Source organism: Lasiodiplodia theobromae (genome assembly GCF_012971845.1).
Source record: "Lasiodiplodia theobromae strain AM2As chromosome Unknown scaffold_59, whole genome shotgun sequence".
In the NCBI taxonomy this organism is placed as follows: Eukaryota; Fungi; Ascomycota; class Dothideomycetes; order Botryosphaeriales; family Botryosphaeriaceae; genus Lasiodiplodia; species Lasiodiplodia theobromae.
This window is the reverse complement of record NW_023336540.1, coordinates 1-22695: the sequence shown is the minus strand read 5'-3', so window position 1 is coordinate 22695 and position 22695 is coordinate 1. Positions and strand designations below refer to the sequence as shown.

The 22695-nt window shown below is 55.0% G+C and overlaps 6 protein-coding genes across 6 annotated transcripts; 4 read left to right on the top strand and 2 right to left on the bottom strand.

Annotated features, from left to right (window-relative positions):
• Positions 1-491: 491 nt before the first annotated feature.
• LTHEOB_12198 (Cellulose-binding protein) lies at positions 492-2027 on the top strand (the record flags this gene model as incomplete). Its single annotated transcript, XM_035509038.1, has 3 exons — positions 492-1181; positions 1239-1889; positions 1941-2027. The coding sequence occupies 3 exons, from the start codon at positions 492-494 to the stop codon at positions 2025-2027; spliced, it is 1428 nt and encodes a 475-aa protein (XP_035365194.1).
• Positions 2028-2847: 820 nt separating this feature from the next.
• Positions 2848-3756, bottom strand: LTHEOB_12197 (Arginase protein; the record flags this gene model as incomplete). Its single annotated transcript, XM_035509037.1, has 1 exon — positions 2848-3756. The coding sequence occupies one exon, from the start codon at positions 3754-3756 to the stop codon at positions 2848-2850; it is 909 nt and encodes a 302-aa protein (XP_035365193.1).
• Positions 3757-5778: 2022 nt separating this feature from the next.
• On the top strand, positions 5779-7664 carry LTHEOB_12196 (Sugar transporter; the record flags this gene model as incomplete). Its single annotated transcript, XM_035509036.1, has 2 exons — positions 5779-6376; positions 6463-7664. The coding sequence occupies 2 exons, from the start codon at positions 5779-5781 to the stop codon at positions 7662-7664; spliced, it is 1800 nt and encodes a 599-aa protein (XP_035365192.1).
• Positions 7665-9678: 2014 nt separating this feature from the next.
• On the bottom strand, positions 9679-12107 carry LTHEOB_12195 (RNA recognition motif protein; the record flags this gene model as incomplete). Its single annotated transcript, XM_035509035.1, has 4 exons — positions 9679-9722; positions 9995-11707; positions 11846-12044; positions 12102-12107. 4 exons carry the CDS (start codon positions 12105-12107, stop codon positions 9679-9681), a joined length of 1962 nt encoding a protein of 653 aa, XP_035365191.1.
• Positions 12108-12929: 822 nt separating this feature from the next.
• Positions 12930-14308, top strand: LTHEOB_12194 (Kinesin light chain p46822; the record flags this gene model as incomplete). Its single annotated transcript, XM_035509034.1, has 5 exons — positions 12930-13049; positions 13185-13270; positions 13320-13329; positions 13552-13878; positions 13934-14308. 5 exons carry the CDS (start codon positions 12930-12932, stop codon positions 14306-14308), a joined length of 918 nt encoding a protein of 305 aa, XP_035365190.1.
• Positions 14309-20315: 6007 nt separating this feature from the next.
• On the top strand, positions 20316-22503 carry LTHEOB_12193 (Multicopper oxidase; the record flags this gene model as incomplete). Its single annotated transcript, XM_035509033.1, has 6 exons — positions 20316-20979; positions 21034-21075; positions 21230-21539; positions 21718-22085; positions 22146-22359; positions 22428-22503. The coding sequence occupies 6 exons, from the start codon at positions 20316-20318 to the stop codon at positions 22501-22503; spliced, it is 1674 nt and encodes a 557-aa protein (XP_035365189.1).
• Between the last annotated feature and the right edge of the window lie 192 nt (positions 22504-22695).

The following is a 22695-nucleotide window of genomic DNA, read 5'->3' as shown; positions in this document are numbered from 1 at the left end:
GCGGCTGTTCTCTCAAGACATGGCGCGCCAATGACGACGCCGAGAAACAAAGCGGCATATCGTATAAGTCGCGCAAGCCGGCGAAAGAACTGCCGAGGCCGCAGCCAAGTGCCGACGTCGGAGTGTTTATGGCAACAAGTGGCTCCAGTTTCCATATCGGGCGCGTGACGCGGGTTCTACCGATTGACGACTGACGCACTCCGCGCTCGCTATCCCGATTGCGGGGTGCAGCCGTTCCGCAACAGGAAAACTGCGGGGAAACCGCGGCCGTAGATCCTCCGCATGCTGAACCCTGCTCACACATTTTTTACGTGATTTTCAGGCTTCCCATTCTGTCTTCCGCTTCGGCAATATGGCGTCGGAGCTGGGCATGGAAAGCTCGAGCTCCATGTGGAGTCTCGGCCGCTTTTCGTAGCCGGTGACTGGCCGTGTATATAAGGACCGCCATTGCGGCTTGAGGAGTTTCGATTTCCAGCCGCAAAAACGTCACCATGGCCGCCACTCTCCGGGTGCTTTTTGCCCTGGTCGCATCCCTCCTATTCTGGACCACCGCGTCCGCCATCGACTCAGGCCGCTGCGAGAATGCCCGCTACGAATCTAAGCCCCGGCTGTTTGTCCTGTCGGACATCAGCAACGAGCCCGACGACCAGATGAGCTTGGTCCGCCTCCTGACCCACGCCAACGAGCTCCAGATCGAAGGCTTCGCTGCAGTCACCTCGGTGTGGAAGAACGACTCCCTCGACCTGGACACCATCTTCCAAGTCATCGGCGGCTACGCGAACGTCACGGACAACCTCAACAGCAACGTGCCTGAGGCCGGCGCTTACCCCTCTGCGGAAGAGGTTGCGTCCCGCATCTACGCTGGACACCCTGTCTATGGCCTCGCCGCGCTCGAGCTGGAGCCCAGCAATGCGTCTCTTGCCCTCGTCAACGCTACCGATGCTTCTGAAGACCCGCTCTGGGTCAGCTGCTGGGGAGGCACGAACGTCCTGGCCGAGGCCCTGAATTACGTGCAAAAATCAAGGACTGCGGAGGAGACTGCAGCCTTCGTCAAGAAGCTCCGCGTGTACACCATTTCCGACCAAGACAACGCCGGCCCGTGGATCCGAGCAAACTTCCCCACGCTCTTCTACATCGTCTCCATCCACGCCTTCGGCGAGTACAACCAGGCAACATGGCTTGTAAGCAATCATCCCCCCAAAAAAGGACATACTCAACCACTAATCCAAAAAACGCAGGGCATCTCCTCCGACGTCGACACCGGCGGCCCCGACAAAGCCATCGTCTCCAACGACTGGCTCGACGAGCACGTCCGCATCGGCCCGCTGGGCGCCTACTACCCGGACATCGCCTACATCATGGAAGGCGACACGCCCGCGTACCTCGGGCTCCTGCCAAACGGGCTCAACGCGCCCGAGCACCCCGAATATGGCGGCTGGGGCGGTCGGTACAAGCCCGTCGATGCGTCCGGCCTGACCGGCCTCTACGGCAACGTCGCCGACCTGGCTGAGGGCCAGGACGGCAACGCGTGGTTCAGCGCGCAGGCGTCCATCTGGCGGTGGCGCAGCGCGTTCCAGTACGACTTGGCGGCGCGCATGCAGTGGTCGATTAATGCGACGGATGCGAACCACCACCCTGTTGCTGTTGTGAACGATACGTGTGGTGGTGGGGATGCGCTGGAGATCGAGTATCGGTTTGGCGAGTCGGTGGTGCTGGATGCGTCGGCGTCGTGGGATCCGGATGGAGATGCGCTCGAGTTCAATTGGTGGCACTACCGTGAAGCTGCGCAGACGGTGACGAAGACGAACCCTCTTGTTTCTCCCAACGTCACCTTCACCAATATCGACGAGTCCGGAAGCGTGGTTGATGTCCGGGTGAATAGCAATATCGTAAGTTCTGGAACTCCCGGCTTTTCAGGGGCCATATGCTGACGTGTACAGACCGCGCACATTATTCTGGCCATTGAGGATTCCAGGCCTATGAACCTCACGTCTTACAAACGCATAATTCTGCAACCAATCGCATAATGTTTTAATGAAGCTATTTCCGGGGATTAGAGCGTTATATAGCGTGACGATTCATCTACATGAAGCATCACGATGATGATCAATATCAAATAAACTCATATTTGTATCTTCCCTTTCCGCAGTGTGATGACTTTCCTACCGTTCAGCGGTCTTTGTCTAGACTCAACTGGTTAACTTCTCTGCCGAATATGCTTACATGTATATAGATCATTCACGTAAAAATGGCCACAGCAGGCCAATATCAGCTCCCACTTAGGGGAATCTTTCTCGATTAATGCTAAGTCCTTGAAGCGTTTACGCCGAAGATAAATACATAAACAGCAGAGTGCGGTTAGTGATGGAGAGCGTATACTACAATCAAAACTTACCTGTATCCAACATAGACAAGACCCACAGTGCGGAACTTACGGAACTGCTCTCATATCTTGGCACGCTTGGTAAGCACCCTCCCGTACTGTTGACTGATCACACCTCCTCGGCGAGACGGAGTTCATCGAGCAAGATTTGGACGTGCTGAACTAACATACCAGTCACGATCCGCAGTGCTTTCAGACGAGTACGTTGCTGGTGGCAAGTTTTTGAAGGGGCCGAAGGAGGATGCAGAAGGGGGAAGACGATGGTGGTGAATCATCCGGTGAAGAATTTGGGAGGGAAGACGAGGGCTGTGAAGACGTGCCGGGCAGAGGAGGAGAGGATGGATGTGCTGGAAAATGTGGCCGGGATATTTTTGACGAAGGAGCGGAAGGAGAGCATAAGGGAAAAGCAGCCATAATAAATGGGTAGCTGGCACAACGAAGTAGAAATAACCCTTCTTTTTTTGTTACGACCGCCGCTGCAAGACCTCCGTCTCAAACAAACCTTCCACAAAGCGGCACGTCGCTCTCACCGCCAACCTGGCAACCGTATCACCCCCCTCCAGCCTCGGATCAAATGAGCAGACAACCAGCGACGTCGGCTCCGTCTTTTGCGGCAGCATGCCCATGACCGCCAACGCATCCTCCTCCAAGAAGCCCCCCGGACTCGGCCAGTCGTTTGCGCGGCCCAGCGACTCATCGAGCACGTCCAGATCAAAGTGCACATGCGTCTTCTTCTTCCCTTTCCCACGCGCCTCCAGCAACGCCCCCAACTCCTTCGCATAGTCCTTCTTCGCCCCCGCATCCCCCCACACCACCGGCACCCCCGCCTCCTCAACAACCGCACGCTGCTCGGCCGTCACGTCGCGCAGGCCGCAGTACGCAAAGCTCTCGAGGCTGGCTGGCGTGTGGCCCGGCACCGTCGCCATGAGCGCTTTCCAACTCTTCCCCGCCATCATCGACACGGCCATGGCGTCGAGGTAACCATTGACGTTGGTCTCCGGCGTATCAAAATCGTCGTGCGCGTCAAGCCACACGAAGCCTAGATCATCCACGCCAGCCGCGCGCAACCCAGCCGCCACAGCGGCACTGGCCTGACAATTGCCTGCGAGGACGATGGGGAACGAGCGCGCGTGGACGGCGCGCGTGACGGCGGTCGATATGCGCCGCAGGACTTCGATCATGCGGCCGACCTCGCCTTCAAACGAATCGACAGGGCCGATGTTGGTGAAGTGCACGGTCGGACAGAGGCGTTCCAGTTCTCTGGCTATTCCGTGCTGGAGGATGCGGAGGGGCCCGCCGCCGACGCGGTGGTCGTAGAGGCCCATGTGGTAGGGGGCGATGATGAGGGTGATGGAGGTGGCGGCGGCGGGCATGGTGGGTGTGGGATGGCTGGAGGGAGATTGAGGATGGTGGTTGGAGGTCGTGGCAATGGAGGTGGTGTGTTTTAAATGGGCGTATGACGTAATGGTGGTCTACGAGGGCGGAATATGTATTCCTCTTTAATGCAGAAAGGGCGATGCCAAGCAACAACCAATTAGTAAACTGCAAACTTTTGTCGCGGCATCTTCTGTCGCGTGTTCATTTGTAAGCGAATTTTGATTGGGTTGTCTGAGTGCCTATCTGGATATGCATTTTCCAGTGTTATCCGAGTAGGATTTATCCGATGCGGAATGCAGTGCTCTGATACAGCCACACCGATCTCTAGATGGGCCATGTCACTGTCAAAGCACCCTTTAGATTTAAGGGATGACAGGGAGATAGAAAAAATTGTGATGGAAAAATGTACATAGCCTTGGTAATTACTGTCTCGGACAGGTATAACCACCGCTTTTGTCGCCACTTGCCACCGGAGGCGCGCTGCAAAGAAACTCTGTGTATATCGCTCTGTTTATGATTGGCTATTCTTCTCACAGGGCTGGGACTCGCTCAATATCTCCTTTGATTCCAACAAACATTCTCATAAAAGACTCATGTTGTTCAAAGGTGCACTTGTGATTCTCACACAATTGTGGCAGAGCGAGGTAGCCACCGCTGCCAAATAAAGACTTCGAACCATTAATGTAAGTGGCATTGATCCAGTAATTCTTCGGATCTAACATCGGAAAGTGATGAGTGATCTCTTAATTGCTTCATTCGTTCTATTGACCGCCTCTTCCGCCGCCTTCTTGGCTATTGGATGGAGGTAATTACTTGATCCTTTTCAGCCTGACCATCATAAGCCTTTTCATTTTTGCTCGTTTTTATGAAGTGAGATCATTTCCGTGCCATTAATTGTTTACATGCTAAGTGGAAACGCAGACAAGAAAGAAGAGGCTGGAAGAAATGGATGGACTCTTTAGCGGTTGCTAGGTCGTCGCAGGACTCCCGGTGCGGCTTGATGATCTGCCTCAGAAACAGTAGGGTACATACGATACAAGTTTGGGTTTTCTGGTGCACATTTATGATTGAGACATTGCATAAAGCACAACAGCTTACGGCAGACATTGGTGCCCTACAGAGCCGGGGTGCAGGGTTGTTGACTGTTCCAAGACGTCACCGGAAAATACGCCGCGGCAATTGATGAAACCAGCCGGCCAGCATACCATGAGAATTCGAGACGCGTAGTTTGTCCCAAGATACGATTCTCGTGGCGAACCGGTAGTCCATGTGACTCCGCATTTGTCAGTGCTTACCATAGCAGAAGTCAAATAAATAGCAGGGTTCTAACTTACTGTTCACTGTTCTTCCAATAGCACTGGGGGATCTGCGAACCTTAGCTGAGCTACTCGCGGGGCGAAGAGCGAAGGTTACTTTCAAGATTGCCTTGTGACGGGCCGGTGATCCTTAACGCAATCTGTTTCGGAAAGGACCCCGCTTATCATCTAGCAATTACCAAGGCGCAGCGGGCCGCTTGACAGCTCGCTTGACGCCATTTCCAGCATCACTACCCGCACCACGCGGGGAAGCGGAACCTCCCGGATGCGTGCCGTCGTTCCCTTAGGTATATCGATGCCCCTCGGCGTAGTCTCGGCGCAATAGGTGGGCTAGCGGCGACTGTTTTGGAGATGAGCTAAATGTTTTAGAGAACGAGCTAAATGAAGCTTACGGGCGGACCAACAGTCCGGATCGACCAATGTCATGGCTCTCCCGTGGGGGTTCTAGAAACCGTGCCTGGCAACACCTCGTGCCTTGGCAACTTTAACCTCCAGCTGAAAAGCTCTCATAAGCTCCCGTCAGCTGCGCTGCGGAACCTCAATACTGCACTCCAATCTACAACCACTTATCCAAAACCATCCACCAGCAGCGCATCTGCCACTCCGTCCCATCCGGCTCGACCCGGGACCTCCGGCACATCATCCCTTGCCCGCATCTCACCTCTCACCCAGCTCCACCCGAGCTGAACCAGACCCAACACCATGACTCGCCACAAACGCACGCCCACCACCACCAGCACCAAAGGCGCCGCCGCCGCCATCCTCGACAGCAGCCCGCTCGCCGCCGTCCTGCCCTCGGACCTCCCACCCTGGTACCGGCGGCGCAACCTGCTGCGGCTGAACTTCTGCCTACTCTCCCTCATCCTGTTCTCGTCGGCGAACGGCTACGACGGGTCGCTGATGAACGGGCTGCAGGCGTTGCCGCAGTGGAACGCCTTCATGCGGCACCCGACGGGCGCGTGGCTGGGCTTCGTCAACGCCGCGTCGTCCCTCGGGTCCATCGTCCAGTACCCCGTCGCGGCGTGGGTGGGCAATCGGTTCGGGCGCAAGGCGGGGGTGTGGGTGGGGTATGGGTTTTTGGTGTTGGGGGTGGGGTTGCAGAGTGGGGCGATGGCGGGTGGTGAGGGGGATGGTAGTGATGGTGGTGATAGGGGAGTGGCGATGTTTGTGCTGGGGAGGTTTTTTGTCGGGTGTGTGAGTGCGTGGTTTATGGTTACGACGCCGCTGTTGATTGCTGAGACGGCGTTTCCGACGCATCGGGGCGTGTTGACGTCGATGTTTAACTGCGGGTGGTACGTTGGTGAGTATCCATATGTTCCTTTCCACCCTCCCGTCCCCATATACAACTATCTCTCTTCTTCCCCGATACTGATTCGCATCCCACAGGCTCCATGCTCGCAGCCTGGGTTACTTTTGGCACGCAAACCATCCCCAACTCCTGGTCCTGGCGCATCCCGTCCCTCCTGCAAGCCGCGCTGCCACTGCTCGCGCTGCCAGGCTACCTGCTCTGCCCCGAGTCGCCGCGATGGCTGGTCTCGCAAGGCCGCACCGCCGAAGCGCGCGCCTTCTTCCTCTACTACCACGGCGACGGCACCGACTCTTCCTCCTCTTCCTCCCCACCCTCAACCTCGTCCACCACCCCTTCTCCCCCCTCCCCCTCCCCCTCCACCTCCCTCGCCGACTTCGAGCTCGCCGAAGTCCAACGCGCCCTCACCCTCGAGCAATCCTCCACCAAAACCTCCAACAACAGCTACGCCGCCATGCTCCGCACGCCCGGCAACCGGCACCGGCTCCTCATCTCGCTCACGCTCGGCGTCTCCGCGCAATGGAACGGCAGCGGCATCGTCTCGTACTACCTGCCGGCCGTCCTCTCCACCGCCGGCATCCACTCCGTGCGCACGCAAACCCTCATCAACGGCTGCATCCAAGCCTGGAACCTTCTCTGCGCGACCTTCTCCGCCGTGTATCTAGTCGACCGGCTCGGGCGGCGGCCGCTGTTCCTGCTGTCGTGCGGCGGGATGCTGGCGTGCTATGTCGCCATCTCCGCGCTGGCCGGGGTGTATGATGGCGGGAAAGGCGCCGCGGGGGTGGGCGTCGCGGTTATTCCGATGCTGTTTTTGTACTATGCGGCGTACGACGCGGCGTTTACGCCGCTGCTGGTGGCGTATCCGTGTGAGATTTGGCCGTATGCGCTCAGGGCGAGGGGCGTGACGGTGACGATTGCGACGACGAATGTGGCGATTCTGTTTAATACGCTGGTGAACCCGATTGCGTTGGAGGGGATTGGGTGGCGGTATTATATCGTGTATGTGGTGTTGTTGGTGGTGATTGGCGCGACGTGTTATTTCTTTTATCCGGAGACGAGGGGGTGTTCGTTGGAGGAGGTGGCGCGCGTGTTTGATGGCGAGAAGGCGGATGTGTCGGTCGGGTTGGGGAGAGGAGGAGGAGGAGGGGAGGGCGGCGGGTTGTGGCAGGCTGAGTCTGCGGCTTCTTCGACGCCGTCGTCATCGTCGGCGGGGGAGAAGGGGGTCGAGGTTGTGCTTGTGGATCAGGCGGGGTTGACGCATCGCCGGACGCATAGCGTTTGACGAGTTTGGGCTTGTTGTTCTTTTCTCGTTTTCTTTTTTTCCTGCATGTCGTTTATCCTCTGTAATGTGACCGGAGCACCTGTTGGAGGGGATTCGCTGTGCTGTACCCGGTCAGTATCTCCCCACTCTTACTTTCACTTGGCCCATGTATAGGACTTCAACGAGTAAATACCACAAAGCTACCTATCCTATCAGGGTGTTATTTAATAGGTTACTGTAGCTGTAAGTGTAGCTGACCATAAAATATACCGAAGAGTTCAGCTGGACTATGCAGCATACACTTGATGTTCATGACAATAACAGGACTCGTAGGCTTTGAACTTACAGAAGACAGGAATGTATTGCCTTCGACCGAAATTTACAATAAAGAGCTAACTACCAAACATGAGCATACATCTCCGACTTGGGAGACAGACCTGTCTAAACAAATACCGTGTCGGAAATACGTACAGCGATGAAATTTTTGTGTTGAACAACAAATTGCACAAAGGAAAATACAGCGTATCTTTACAACCAATTTGGCAAGGCTCTCATGTTTTTCCCATGCGCGCACACGCCTCATCCCTACCATGAGAGACCTTCAATCCAGAACCACCACCACATCATCGCTCTCTTCCGCAGATCCGCCCTCAGCATCATCTTCCTCATTTGCAACCGGCGCCGTGTCTATGACTATCCAGTTAGGGCAGGTGGTGCTCACTTCGGGGTGGCCGCTGCCCGCTCGCGCCGAGAATACCGTCGTTGGCGCCGTATATGTATCATCAAGGTAATCGTCGGAAGATATTCCGGACTTCGAGACGAAGATGATGCGGGTAGGGCCGCTGGTCTTTACTTCGGCACGGACATTGCCTCCCACGGTAATGTGTATTATCGACGTCGGAGCCGCCTCCGGGGGTGGACTGTCCGAGGACAGACTGGACAGACTTGAAAGACTGCCAGAGGCCAGACTGGATAGGCTGGAAAGACTTCCAGAGGACAGACTGGACAAACTGGAAAGACTGCCAGAGGATGGACTGTCAGAGGGAGAATCGTTACAGGGTGACTCGTCAGAAGGTGAGTGTTCGTCGGGGGTAATGCGACGGCGTTTCAGACGAGGTTCACTGGCGTTGGCGGCAGGCGCAGAGTTCCGGCGCTTGCGTGTATGGGAGGGCGAGGATTCCGATAAGGTTCGTGGACCAGAGGACGGATTTGGAGCTAGACGAGGGCGCTGTCTCTACAATGACCTGGTTAAATAAGCCGCATGGAGGATTGGTTACATACGGCTCGTCGACAGGGCCCACATCTTTTGCAAAGAGAACCATCTCTTGTGTAAAAACGATACTCGGGCTTGAGAGTACGACAGCGCGGACAATATAGATTTGGAACTTCAGGGATGGGAGACGGAGACCATTGGTTTGGGGGTAGGGGCGGCGAGGACATGGTAGCGCAAAGGCGAACAATGCTTTGGAATGACAGACGCGTGCTGATGCGACGCGACGCGTTAGATTCGGTGTTGTGTGTACTTAATTAAAGACGGGAAAACCATAGGCCGGCATGGTTGTACAAGCCGTTATTGGATGGCGTGGACATCCTGGCCGTGGCTTTAACAGTGCACGGAGGTGCTCCGGGTATATCAGTTGTGGATTCCTTCCGATCATTGTTTATCGAAAGTCAGGAAAAATACTCAGTGACTATAATTTGAGACAGACTTCTCACGCTAACAGCTACTACGTAAAAAACGAAGAATTCCCGTGTTGGTGAGCAGACAGCGCCAACGAAAGAAGCTTATAACCCAATGCCCTCATGAGTCTCCCTCATGTGCGTGTATGTATCGCCTGAGCTCTGAAAGACCGCCATGCAGAACCAGCAAATATGGATCCCACACCCCCGGCACGTCATATGATTACACCCATCCGTTTTTTCGATATTGGTGTTGCACTTCGGGCATGCTCGGACATCGTTCTCCTCCCTCCATTTCCTGAACGCAGCCTCACCATCACCAGCCAAATCCTTCGCTTCCGCACAGGACAAGCCGTCATGCGCCGCGACGTGGCACGTCGTACAGAAATCCACGAGGCACTGATCGCACAGCACGGTCCGGCCGTCTGCACTACACCTGTACACGCGGTCGCAGTCCGGTGTTGGGCAGAATTGGAAGACGTCGAGACGGGCGCGAATATACGATAAGAAAGCCTTTTGCAGCAAGGCCTCAAATTCTGCAGCAGGGAGAGCTTCAGAGAGCTCTCGAAGTGTCATGACCTCATTGCAACACTCAGAACCGCCTCCGAGACAGCGGACCGGGATGCCCGTGTCTTCACCTGCCGACGAGCATTGGCCGGCAAGGCACTCACGGCAGTACGTGTGGCCACAGTGCCTGCGGACGGGGTCTTCGGGTGTCGTCCAGCACACGGCACAAAGATCGTCCTCGTCTGTGGGGGAGAGCGCTGCCATCCGGTGCTGCAGTTCACCCTCATCATCACCTGTGCCAGATATTATGGCGCAGACTCTGTCAAAATCGTTTGCGGAGCCCCGGAAGGTGACTGTCTTCGGTGTTCCCGTGATGTCGATCTTGACTGCATCCTTGCCGAAGGTCTCAACGAGGCGCTTGAAGCCTCCGTGGAGGGCCAAACGAAGCGATTGTGGTGTCAAGGGGATCGTGTGGACCATGCTCAAGCGCTCTGACTTGCGCTTTCTGAGTGCCGCTTCTGCATCCTGCACGGCATTGGGGAGACCGTAGATGCGTAGGAGCGTCTTTTTCATGTCGCGGTAAACAAGGACCGAATGCTCTTCCATGAGACGTTGGATGAATTCGCTCCCGGCGGGCTGAAAGAAGAACAGGTCGTGAATTGGATCCCCGCCATCCTTGGCTATTGTACCGGCAAGGATCTTTTCCACCGAGCCCTTCGCTTTGGCTACCGCTTGGCGATCGTCTCCGTATATCCGCAAAGTCGTATAGAGAGAGTGGGCCGGCGGATCGTAAACTTTGATGTGGACGTGGTGCGTCTCCCAGATCTGTGCCTTCAGCTCATCCACGTCTGTCTGAACCGCTCGTAGAATGAGAAGCTGTACGGAAAGCTTGATGGAGACAATTGCCGAGACGTGAACCTTCGAATATCCCAGCTCAGGAACCTTGCGCCCGTCAAGTTGGCTTGCCGCCTTCCGAGCGTCCTCGGCGCTGACGAAGCGAGCTGTGGCCTTGCCTTTGACACTTGTGTGATCGTTGATCACTTCCCAGTCCGAGAGCGGCCCAAATTCTTCCAGCTGACGCCTCATGATGCGTTCTACTGCGTAGTCAGGAGTATCATAAGATGCAGCCCCCCACTTGATGTCCTTGGGCTTGTTTCGAGAGAGGGCATGAAGCAGGTCCGGGGACGTTGTGTCTACATGCAGGTTGCCAATCTGGACGGAGTATACTTCGTTACTGAGGCCTCGCAAGACGTGATTTCGAGGCGCCCGGTATGTCAGTTGCAGCTTTCTTCCCCGAATTGTCCCCTTCCCGAGGAGTTTGACAGCAGCAAGAGCCGCGCCCTCATTCGCGAAGTGGAGCCAACCAACCTTCGACGGCTTGAACCAAGCGCAGCTAACGGTACTCAGCTGCAACCGCTTCGCACCAGAATCACCATCCGCATGTTGTATGCGCGTTGCCGCCAACGTCCTGCCATCCATCCTCAGCTTATGTCCAGCCTGGCGCAGGAAGTTCTCCGCAAACGACGGGTCCTCGACCCTGATTTCCGCAACTTGTTCCGAGCCATCGGGGATTGGCTTCAGTTGAATGCAGTCCGTACGAACGTTTGCGAATCCGAGCGAGGCCACAAATGCAACTATGCGGCCGACGTTGACGCCGAGATGAACGTGCGAGAGCTGGACTGCCGAGAAGTCGGACCGCAGCGATACGCTCTGTATCGTAGCTCCGTCGCCAAAGATCACGGTTGCGCCGCTGAGCACCTTGGACAGCTCCCCGGCGTGGGTGAAGGTCGTTTCGGGGGTAGCTTGCGTCGTTGGCGTTTCTTGTGGCCGGTAAAACGGAGCAGGAGGTGTGGGAGCGACGGCAACCTCGGAAATGGCTGGATTTTCTGGAGCTTGGCTGATTTCATGGCTGAACCGGCAGCCCGGTCCTTTCTGGCAGACTCCGCGAAGGAAGAAGGTACAGACTGGGACACCCCTCTCGTCTGTCTTTAACGCTGTCGTAGTGGGTGACTTACCAGTGTGCTTGAACTTGCAAGAGAACCCGTATTTGCATTTACCTTGGGAGAAGAAGATGCAGACGGGCGGCTCGACGTGGTTTTGTGCTGTGGTTGGAATAAAGTTGTCGGCCCGTTGCGCGAGAGGCTGGGAGATCCGCGAGCCTGCGGAAACGCCTGAAAGTTCCGGCAGAGGCCACGTGGGCTTCGCTTTGATGTGCTGGAACATGCACGTGTCGCCCCTGCGACAACCGCCCTGCTCAAAATAACGACATACGGCCATTGCTGGAAAAGATGTTGTGTTTCAGTTTATGGATCGCGATGGATGTAGTGCAGACGCTGTGGTGGGGCTGCATTGCGGGGGTTAAGCCTTTGATGTGGCACAGTTGACGTTGGTGCATGCACTGTCCTTCGTTGCTCAGAAAACTCTCGCGATGAGCCGTGAGAAAATGTATGGAAGATCTAATTCACAACAGCCGAGCGGCAGAGGCGGAGGCGAACATGTACCATAAGGTATAGGCCTCTGTATGTGAGCTTAGGTAGCTGGGTTTGTTGCAATGTATTCACGAAGATGGTGATGATCATAGCGTCAAGCATTGTCTGAGTCTTACAGGGGGGTCTTGCAGCCGACGGCTAGCATAAAGAACAACAAGGCACCAGCCGTAACCATACCCCAGCTTTTTCTTCGAAAAATAACATATATGAGTAATTGGAGCTATCGTCCGGACAACAATGTGGAAATAAAAATACTACATATACGTCCGGACGATAACTTCAACCACCTATAACCTGAGCAAAAATGATCCACGCTGGCCATCGGCTGCGAGATGGGACTGTACACATTTGGCCTAGTGTGCGACGGGATATGTGACAGGAAATCAAGAGATTGCATGGCCCCCAACCCGCCAAGCAGTGCTGCTGGTCCAATTGCAGATAAGCTTCGGCTCCGGAATAAGCTGACAATCAGCCCCGCCTTCGAAAGGAGAACCTGATTGCTTCAGCTGCCTCACGTTTTCATGTGCAGCTACCAAACGTGCAGGTGCAGGCTGTTTGCTTTCCAGTCTGATCGTTGGACGTGATAGTAGTTCGCTATCTGTCCTGCATCATGTCCCAAGAGCACAAGACCTTGACGTACCGTGTGCGTCAGCTCCCTCTCCAGTTTGGCAAGGCTGAAGTCATCTCGACTTTACAACGGCATCTTCAGCAAGACACGGACCCACCAGAGGTTCGCGTATACTCACTGGCTCAAGATCTCGCCTCTTTTCACACATCACGCACGAAGACAGCAACTGTTACTATTATCCCTTTACCGGATCATCTCAAGACACAGACAAGATGGGATTTCCGGACAAATTACCAGGGATCGGAACATAGCGTCGTCGTCGACCGCGAATTTCTAGACTTTACAGTCCTTAACGAAGTTCACGAAGGGGAACACATATTAGAGTAAGTGCGCTTTGAAACAAATTAGTTAGCATCACTCTAATTGGAGCAGCTGCATCGCAGTAAGTGGCCTCGGCAGTCATCCGTTTGGCTCTTGGCAATGTCGTGGTGGGAGTCCATACATGTGGCTCAGGGATGGGATTCCTCACGACCTGCCTGGCATCCGGTCTATCATTTATGGTTACGATTCCCCGGTTCCAAAAAGCAACTCGTTTCAACGCCCCCATGATATAGCGGCTCGATTTGTCAACCGCCTGAGATCTGTGGGATTTGGATCTTCGCAGTCGAAGCCAGTGATTTTCCTCGCCCATAGTCTGGGTGGGATAATACTCAAGGAAGCTCTTATCATCCTTGCAGGTATCTCGGATCAACAGCACTCTATTCTGGGAAACCTCAAATCTGTTATCTTCTTCGGAACGCCACACAAGGGCATGTCAACCGAGCAGCTCATCACCATGGTTAGACACCAGCCAAATGAAGACTTGGTCCGAGATCTTTCCCCGGACTCATCGTACCTCTTCCATGTTGAAGAGCGCTTCAACGGAGTTCAAGTACCTAGAGCATTTAGAGTTGTCTCCTTCTATGAGACGAAAACAACTAGAACTGTTCAGGTCAGTGAATTGCACGTTGGCGTTCTTCGAGAAAACGTACTAATCAACTCTGAAGGAAAGCAATGACGGCACATGGTCAAGGACCGGCCCCCATATCCGCATGGTGGACAGGCAATCCGCGATACAAGTCTGCTCTCGTGACCCCGAGGACATCTACAGTATCGACGAAGACCATTCCGAAATGGTCAAGTTCCCGGCCGGTGACTTGAACTACAAATGCGTACTTGATTGCCTCGGAATGGCTACATCCACCCTCCACAAAAACTCCAACCGGCAGTTTGGGAACGCTCCTCATGCTTCGGAAGACACTCATAGCAAAGTTGACGGCAACTTCGATGGGGAGGCTGAATCATCTGCTGATCCTACAATGCATGTCCCGGATTCGGAGAAAACGTCTCCGAAAGGTTTGGCTCCCATACAAACTTCATAGACGAGCGCTAATTTGTTTTAGAAATTCTTTCATCGCTTCGACTGCAGATTCTCGACCGCAGGAGGGCCGATGTTTCAAAACCTCACCAGTCCACTTTTAACTGGATCTTCAACGAAAACGCCCTCGGTTTCACAGACTGGTTGCTAAAAGGCGAAGGGGCGTACTGGATACAGGGCAAACCGGGCTCAGGAAAGTCCACGCTTATGAAACACATCACGCACCACCGGTACACCTACAGTATTCTTCAGAGGTGGAGTCGCCCTGGATATGCCATCACAGCAGCCTTTTTCTTCTATTACCGCGGCTCAAAGATCCAAAAATCGTTCGATGGCTTGATCAGAAGCATTCTGCTCCAAGTCTTGGATGCCATGCCTCAGCTTTGCTATTTCATCCCGAAAAAATGTTTGCCGAAACCGGGAAGACCAGATTTCGACTGGAGTTCAACAAATTTGGATCATGCGTTGCAATCTGTTCTTGCACATCGAGATACAACTCGGAAGATTTGTCTATTCATTGATGCTTTGGACGAGTTCGATGGACATCTCGAAGTTCTGGCCGACTTCTTGCAGACTTTAATCAAAGGAGGGTGCAAAATCTGTTTCTCAAGCCGACCAAGGGAGATCCTCGAAAAATACTTTGGATCTTTCCCAGGGATGAGCATTCATGAGCATACGCAAAAAGACATTCGGAGCTACACCGTTGGAAGACTAGCCGCTCTACCCGGCCTACAAAACCCAAGCCATCTGACCTGGGAGACGCGCGACGCAGTCAATAATGCCGTGAGGCAAATCACTCAAAAAGCGAACGGAGTCTTCCTATGGGTGAAGCTAGCTTTGGATCGAATTGAGCAAGACGGAGTTGTCGCAAGCACTCTTTCTGAACGGCTACAAGAAGTCCCGTTAGAGTTGGAAGATTTCTATGCGTCAATCATTGAGCGTGTTCATCCAGATTACCTCTGGGAGACGTATCTTACCCTCGATGTCATGCTTCGAGCCCATGAAGAACCATTGTCACTATACCTCTTCTGGATAGTCAAGGCTATCCGATGTCAGACTTTGGCTGAATGTGTCGAGACGAGGAAAGCAAATGACTTCTGGCAATTCTGCCAACATTTGAAAGAGTTTTGCGGCGGCTTGATTGAAATCTCTGAGCCATTCAATGAAGAAAACCGCATTCGTCTCATGCACGAAACCGTACGAGAGTTTATTGGCGGGCCAAGGTTTCAAGAACTCATTGTTGGCAATGCGTTTTTGTTGAACGCTCAGAATGGATATACGGAGCTTGCCAAGTTTTATCTCACTGATCTGAAACTTCCGAAGAGGGGCGCCATGCTTGGCTGGAACCATATGAAGACGTGCTACATTTATTCCAACCTTGCGGAACTTACGACGGGCGTTTGTCAGTCTCAGTTAATCGACGACTTGAAGCCGGCCGAACTTAAGCAGGCTTATGATAAACCTCATGGTCACCGACTTCCTGAATGCCCGACTTCACCGGTAGAGTTTGCTGTTCGCTCCGGACTTCTGCTTTACATAAAACAGAAGTTGGCATGTAGTGAGGGCCCGGATTCATTTGCTCAAGAGGCTCTCCATAGTGTAGTCAGAGTTTCCCTTGAGAAGGAGCTGTTAGATGCAAGATACAACATGGAAAACGAGCCGGGTGTCAATCTTGCACATCCTGATAACAATTTTACACGTCCCTATCGCTATAATACAGGAATGGATCGTTCGACATATTTGTATGGGGATCTTGATCCCGACTTCAGCCGTATGGCCCGGGTGATCCTGGAAGGAACAAGCTCACAATCTCTTGGCTCAAAAGCATTCCAATACCTTTCACTTGTCCAGGGGAGAAGAATTGTTTCTTACTATATCCTTGATCCCGATGAACTTCATTCAAGGATTTATGGGCTTCATCAATCCGAGAATATCATTGAGCTGGCTCGCATCTTTCTCGACAACGGACAGGATCCAAACGTGGAGATTATTGAGGATTCAACATTCGCATGCAGTCGATATGGAAAATTAAAACACCCGAGGCCATTGCACCTTGCCTTCGAAAATATGGCAGACCTTCTTTTGAGCTACAGGGCCGACCCCAATGCCAGAGACCGAGTCGGAAGAACGCCACTGGACGTAGCTATTCAGAGGCTAGAATTTTGTCGGCTGGCCTCTCGCTTTGATCAAGTGATCGTACGACTCATGAATATGTTGATGGAGAAGGGGGGTTGCATTACTCGGGTCGGGTTTAGACTCTTTCCCGTATGCGTCATCACATACCGGCGACTCAACTGTAATCTTGAGAGGCTACGGGACCTGCCACGGAGGTCTGTCGAGCATGGATTCCTGTCCAAGTTTGACCTTCATATTCTCCCAGTCTTATCAGGGGTGGACCGGCATCTTCGAATGCTGGTAGAACATTACAAGCGGGACGATAATGACTACCTCTGAAGTCTCAGGCTTTGATTTCTTAGTGTTGAATATATCTTTCATTCAGAGCTGAAAAAATACCCAAGATTTTATTTTAGTGGAGCCCTGACAATTAATGCGTACTTGGAATCAGACATCAAGATAACCATTTAATACCCGTATTCTTCCTCCGTGAAGCCAATACGCTTGCAGGCGAGCATTGAGAGGTCAGTCGTGGTCTAGAAAGGCCGAGCCTGATAGTAATCGCCTGACTTTCTTCTCTGGAGCATAGGAAATGAGAAAGTAAGCATGTAAAGCTAAGATTTAGGCAACGGCTAGATCTTCCCCACATCCAACGAAAGCGGAAGACGTTGCATGCAAATCTTAGAGATCACCGAACAATAATTGCCTACGTTAACGTGAAGGTTCCTCGGTCGATCTCCAGCCCCCTGGATGGATCCATCTTCCTCTAGTCAACGCACCATGACTTGCATTTCCATAGCGCGGATCTAGTGTGGCCATCATCCGCTGACTGAAGTGTTGCATGTGAGCAGACGTTTGGGGTCATCTCCCCGGTTGAATTTTCAACTGAACAGTAGCGCATACATCTTGAAGGATTCTGAATGCTTTTTGCCCCATCCCGAAGGACAAAGACTCCTTCCTGCCCTATGACGATGGCATGATATGAAACTTGGTTGTTTTCCAGGATCGACAGCAATGAGGATTCTCGAATTGCTTATTGCTTCTTCCCTTCTGCGAGCAGCCACATCCGTTCAGACTCGATGGGGCGATGGACGGCTGTCCCTGTCGCATGCTGGCCAGTCGTGCGTTGGACTGGGGATCCCCGACCTGCGAAGCTGACACGGCAAGGCTGAAATCCAGAATCTTCGCGTGCCACTGCAGCTACCCCACTCGCTACCAAGGCCGCGGTCTAAGGGCATCTTGATCAGCTGCGAGACATTCAAGTCACAGGCGTTCGAAGCTAAGTGTTGCAGGTCAGAAGATGTAGCGGTTGGATGAAGCTCGCCAGGTAGTACCTCAGTGCAGCTCAACCGAAAATGGCTCAGCCCTCAGCCAACAAAAACAGGCAACGCGTCGGCCTGTGCTTCCAGACCCCGCGTTGCTGTGGGCCACATCGCGGCCATTTTCCTTCTCTCGGAGCAAAAAGTGGTCTTTCTCCATGGACACGGCCCACGTCTTCATCCAACGTATGCGTACAGAAAACCAACGGTCTGCCCACATTGAGGTCCCACGCGCGTCAGCACTTTGATCGATATTAGTGCTGACGTGTCAGGCTGCGCATACCCATCCCTCCGTGCCGCTGCATGCGGCCGCTCTGATGCGCATTTGACAGGACGGGATGTCACGCCAATCGCACGGCCTGCGTAGCTGCACGCTGCGGTCCAGGGAGAAACCATGCCGTCCGTCGGTTGCATATCTCGCTAAGCAGCAGCAGGCGTGGCGCATGGCTTGCAGAGCTCTGGGCCATGCCTCCTTTTGACCACACACGGTGACTTCCAACGTCACGGCGCAGGCCGGCGACCAACGGTAAGTGGCGGTGCTCGGCGTCGACATCGTGACCTTGCCTCATCTCTGCCTGCATGCCATGCTACCTCCCCAAAAAAGAACCCATGGGCCCCGCGGCATCCGAAACCGCTCTCGATCGACTCCACACTCGATCCGGGCGGAGCGTTCAATATTTGTCCGACTGCATCACTAGCTCCGCCCACCCTTGAGCCGAAAAACGCTCATATCGCCACGCGGCCCGCGGTGTACAGTTACTCCCGAGCGAAATGATCATCGGACCGGGCTGCGGGACGGCTCGGCATGCCACGAGCCCAGACGCTACCGGCGCTGCGAGTACATACAGCAGGATCGCGAAGGTTACGGCAAATTCCTCGTTCCTGCGGCTCGTCAGTCATCAATCTGCTGCTGCTGTGCTCGCCACTCGTGCCGTAAAAGTCAAACCCCTATTCATAGAAGCAAATATGTCCATTCTGTACACCCGCGCATGTCTTGAAACCCAGCGAGCCGCGCCCGTGGAATTAAGGCTTGGTCGCGAGCCGCTCGGGATCTGCAACCTTAAATTAATGAGCGAGGAACAACGCTGATGGGTGTGGTGGAAATTGGGGATAAATCCTCCTCGGCAGCGCCGCCGGGCTTCCGCGGACCCAGAATGGAGGATTTTGCGCGTAGGGCGGCGGCGCCTCGACCGATCACAAACGGCAGGGCAAGTCGTATTCGCCAACACAGCTGACGGCGGGCGGGGCGCCTGAAGATTTGTTTCATGGACGTTGCCCAAGGAAAAAGCGTTCGTGCAAGGCATGCACCCACGCAGCAATTGGACGGGTTCCTGAAAAAGTAGGGGAATATGGCGGAGACAAACTTTGGCGGCTGAGACTCGCGTTCTCGCGGGGCCACGCGCTCGCACGCGGCTCTCGTTCTATTGCGTCACGCTCTGCCAGCTCCCGGTGTCACCTTATGCGAGTCTCTCCTTTTCCTTTCCGTTCTCTGCCTTATCATGCTGGCCTGTCGGCGCTATGCCTTGGCTGGTTGGTGGAGCTCGTATTGGCGCCGCTCCCGCGCATTACTGCTTACCGGGACAAGGCTTCTGATACAGGCTGGAAGCGTAAGCGTGTGCATTCGCGAGGAAAGGATGTGCGCTGCGGGCTGTGAGCTGGCTTTAGCCCCCTCAGGGATGGCCAATCGATGTGGAGCCTGCCGATCTGCCGATTGGACGGGGAAGCGAGAGCAACGCGGGCAAATCCCCAACTCTCAGGCCTCGCCGCATCATCGAGCGACAGTCATGGCGCCAACCCTCCGAGCTGGCCGTCACCGCCACGTGCATAGCACATCCCGTTCAGGACAGCGGAGCTCCTTTCAAATCTTTTCATCTTCCAATTGGCACCGCCGGCCAGCTCGCGAAATCCTCCGGTTGGGCCCCCTCGGCTTTGCCGGGCCAATGCAGCTCTCCTGACAGCGTTACTTCGCCCGTCCTTGCGTTGAGCAGACAGCGCCGCCGGCTAAGCAGCGGAAAAAGGAAGAAGTGCCACGCCCTGTCTGCAAGCCCCAAAATAAGCAGGGCGCTCGCTGCTCTCTCACTCTTTTTTGGGGCCTGCTGAGCAATGCCATCATCGTCAGCGGGCTGCTCTCTGCCCACCCTCTCCTGGGGCCATGGGCAGGGACGCAGGGCCCCAGCTCGCCGGGATCTTCGCTTGCGAGCCGCGCGGGAGGCTAACTGTGTGAAGGTGCGGTGACCAGGTTGAGGTTTCAAACACATCGAACACGCGGGACAGGCCCCCATGCACGAGGCCCCAACTTTAATAAAGCCATGGCCAAGCCCTATTGACTAATTCCAGAAGGTTGAGCGCGGGGCGTTAAACTCAATTGTGATAGCACCTGGTGGCGCTGTCAGATCACTGCCATGGACACGCCTCGCTCCGATGCACCCCTCTCAGCGCCCAGCACGTTCTTTTTATAAAGCTGCCCCGGAGCCTCGCCCATGAATACTTGCTCAAACGGCCTCAGGGACAGGTAAGTTAGGTAAGTCGCAGGGACGAAGGTCAGTCAAGAAACAAAGAAGAAAAAAAGTCTCCGCAATGACTCGCCTTCCTCTTGCGCTCAGCCTTGCGGCCATGGCGCTGGCCAAGACTGTCGAGGTCGACTGGGATATCGGCTGGGTCAACGCCGCTCCGGATGGCTACTCGCGGCCCGTCATCGCCATCAACGGGCAGTGGCCGCCGCCGCCGCTCCACGTCGATGTCAACGACACCATCATCGCACATGTCACTAACTCGCTCGGCAATGAGACGACCAGCGTTCACTGGCACGGCATGTGGCAGCAAGGCACGCCCGAGATGGACGGCGGCGCCGGAATCACGCAGTGTGCCATCCCGCCGGGCGAGACCTTTACCTACGAGTTCACCGCGTACCCGGCCGGCACCTTCTGGTACCACTCGCACGACATGGGCCAGTACCCGGACGGGCTGCGGGCGCCCATGATCGTCTACGACTCGCAGAACGAGAACCAGCCCCACCCGTCCGAGCAGTACATCCTCACCGTCTCCGACTGGTACCGCGACCAGATGCCCGGCCTGATCAACAGCTACCTGACGACGCCAAACTTCGACGGCCGCATGCCCAACCCCAACTCCAGCTTGGTCAATGAGGGCGGGTCGACGTCGATCAGCATCCAGCCCGGCCAGCGGAAGTACATACGCCTGATCAACATGTCCGCTCTCGCTACCTACTACCTGCAATTTGGTAAGTCCACGTGCCTCTCCGATCATTGGTTGATTAGACTAACACGTGCCGCAGATTCCCACAACATCACTGTCGTTGCAATCGACAGCGTTGATAGTAAGTAGTTCTTCTCAGCCCTGCGCCCTGACATCCCGTCCCTGCGCCGCCAAGCTGCACGATGTTCGGTAGACGAGCCGCAGCTGCATACGGACCCACGCACGAAAAACAACCTTCTTTTTCTAGTGCTGACCACTGTTACGCAAATCCCTAGTCGAGCCGCAGAGCTGGGAGGCACTCGAGGTCGTGCCGGGCCAGCGGTACGACTTCTTCATCGAAGGGCTCGAGAACCCCGACCGGAACTATGCCTTCATCAACCAGATGGCCGTGCTGGGCTTCCAGAACGTCAACCAGCTGGTCTACGACGAGAGCTTCGGTGCGGCGGAGGCCTTCACCCTGTCGACGGCCAACCTCGGCTCCGACTTCGAGCTCGTGCCCGTCGATGAGGAGCCGCTGCTCGGCCCCGTCGACCACACCATCACCATGGAGGTCAACAACCTGAACATCGACGGCGTCGGCTACCGGTAAGCCTCCCTGCGCCACACAATCCTTTCCCGTCCCATCCCATCCCACCCGAGTCCCACCCCAGTCCACCCCAGTCCCCATCCCGTCCCGTCTCAGTCCACCTCAATCCCCAACCCCGGCCACACCCTCTCCGCCCCTACCTTACCACTCCTTACTAACCCTCCCTCCCCTCCACAGCATCACTCAAGGCCCCGACCCCTACATCTCGCCGCGCACCCCGTCGCTCTACACCGCGCTCAGCACGGGCTTCAACGCGACGGACCCGGCCATCTACGGGCAGACCAACGCCTTCGTCGTCAATGCCGGCGAAGTGGTGCAACTCGTCGTCAACAGCAACGACCTGGTGACGACGAACAACTCCGGGCGCGGCCACCCGATGCATCTGCACGGCCACATCTTCCAGGTCGTCGCCCAGCTGTCCGAGCACTGGGACGGCGACGACTCGTCGTTCCCCGCAGTCCCGATGAAGCGCGACACCAGCGTCTTGTTTGCCGGCGGCAGTCTGGTTGTCAGGTTCCGCGCTGATAACCCCGGGATTTGGATGTGTGAGTTTTGATCTTTTGTACAAAGCCCAGAAAAACGATCTGACTGATTGTATATGACAGTCCACTGCCACATCGAATGGCATCTCGACGCCGGCATGGCTTCTACGATCGTCGAGGCCCCCATCCAGCTGCAGCAGCTCGGCATCGAGATCCCGCAGGACCACCTCGACTCGTGCCGTGCGATGAACTTGTCGACGTCGGGTAACTGCGCTGGCAACACCCAGAACTTGGACGACACGGCGTCGTGCCATGTGTACGATACTGATCCGTGGGGGTGAGTGTGATCTTTCGACCCTCCCCCTTTTTTTTTTGTGATCGATACTGATGAATGACTGTTTGCAGCGCGCTTATCACTGGACCCGGCACCCCGGGGAATGGAACGAATGGGACGCTAACGTGCTACGGCGCCGCCTGTTAGAGGCGTTTTGTATTGTTTAATTTTTAATATACGTATCGTATCCCGCTGTATGGAGCGGCGTGTTGTATGCGAAGCATATTCTCGTTGACATTCGCTGTGTCTCATAAAATTGTTGGGGGCGTACTGTCGTCTTCTACTCATGATGCAATAAGTCTTACGAGAATGTGGTCCAATTAGTGATATGGGGGGGGG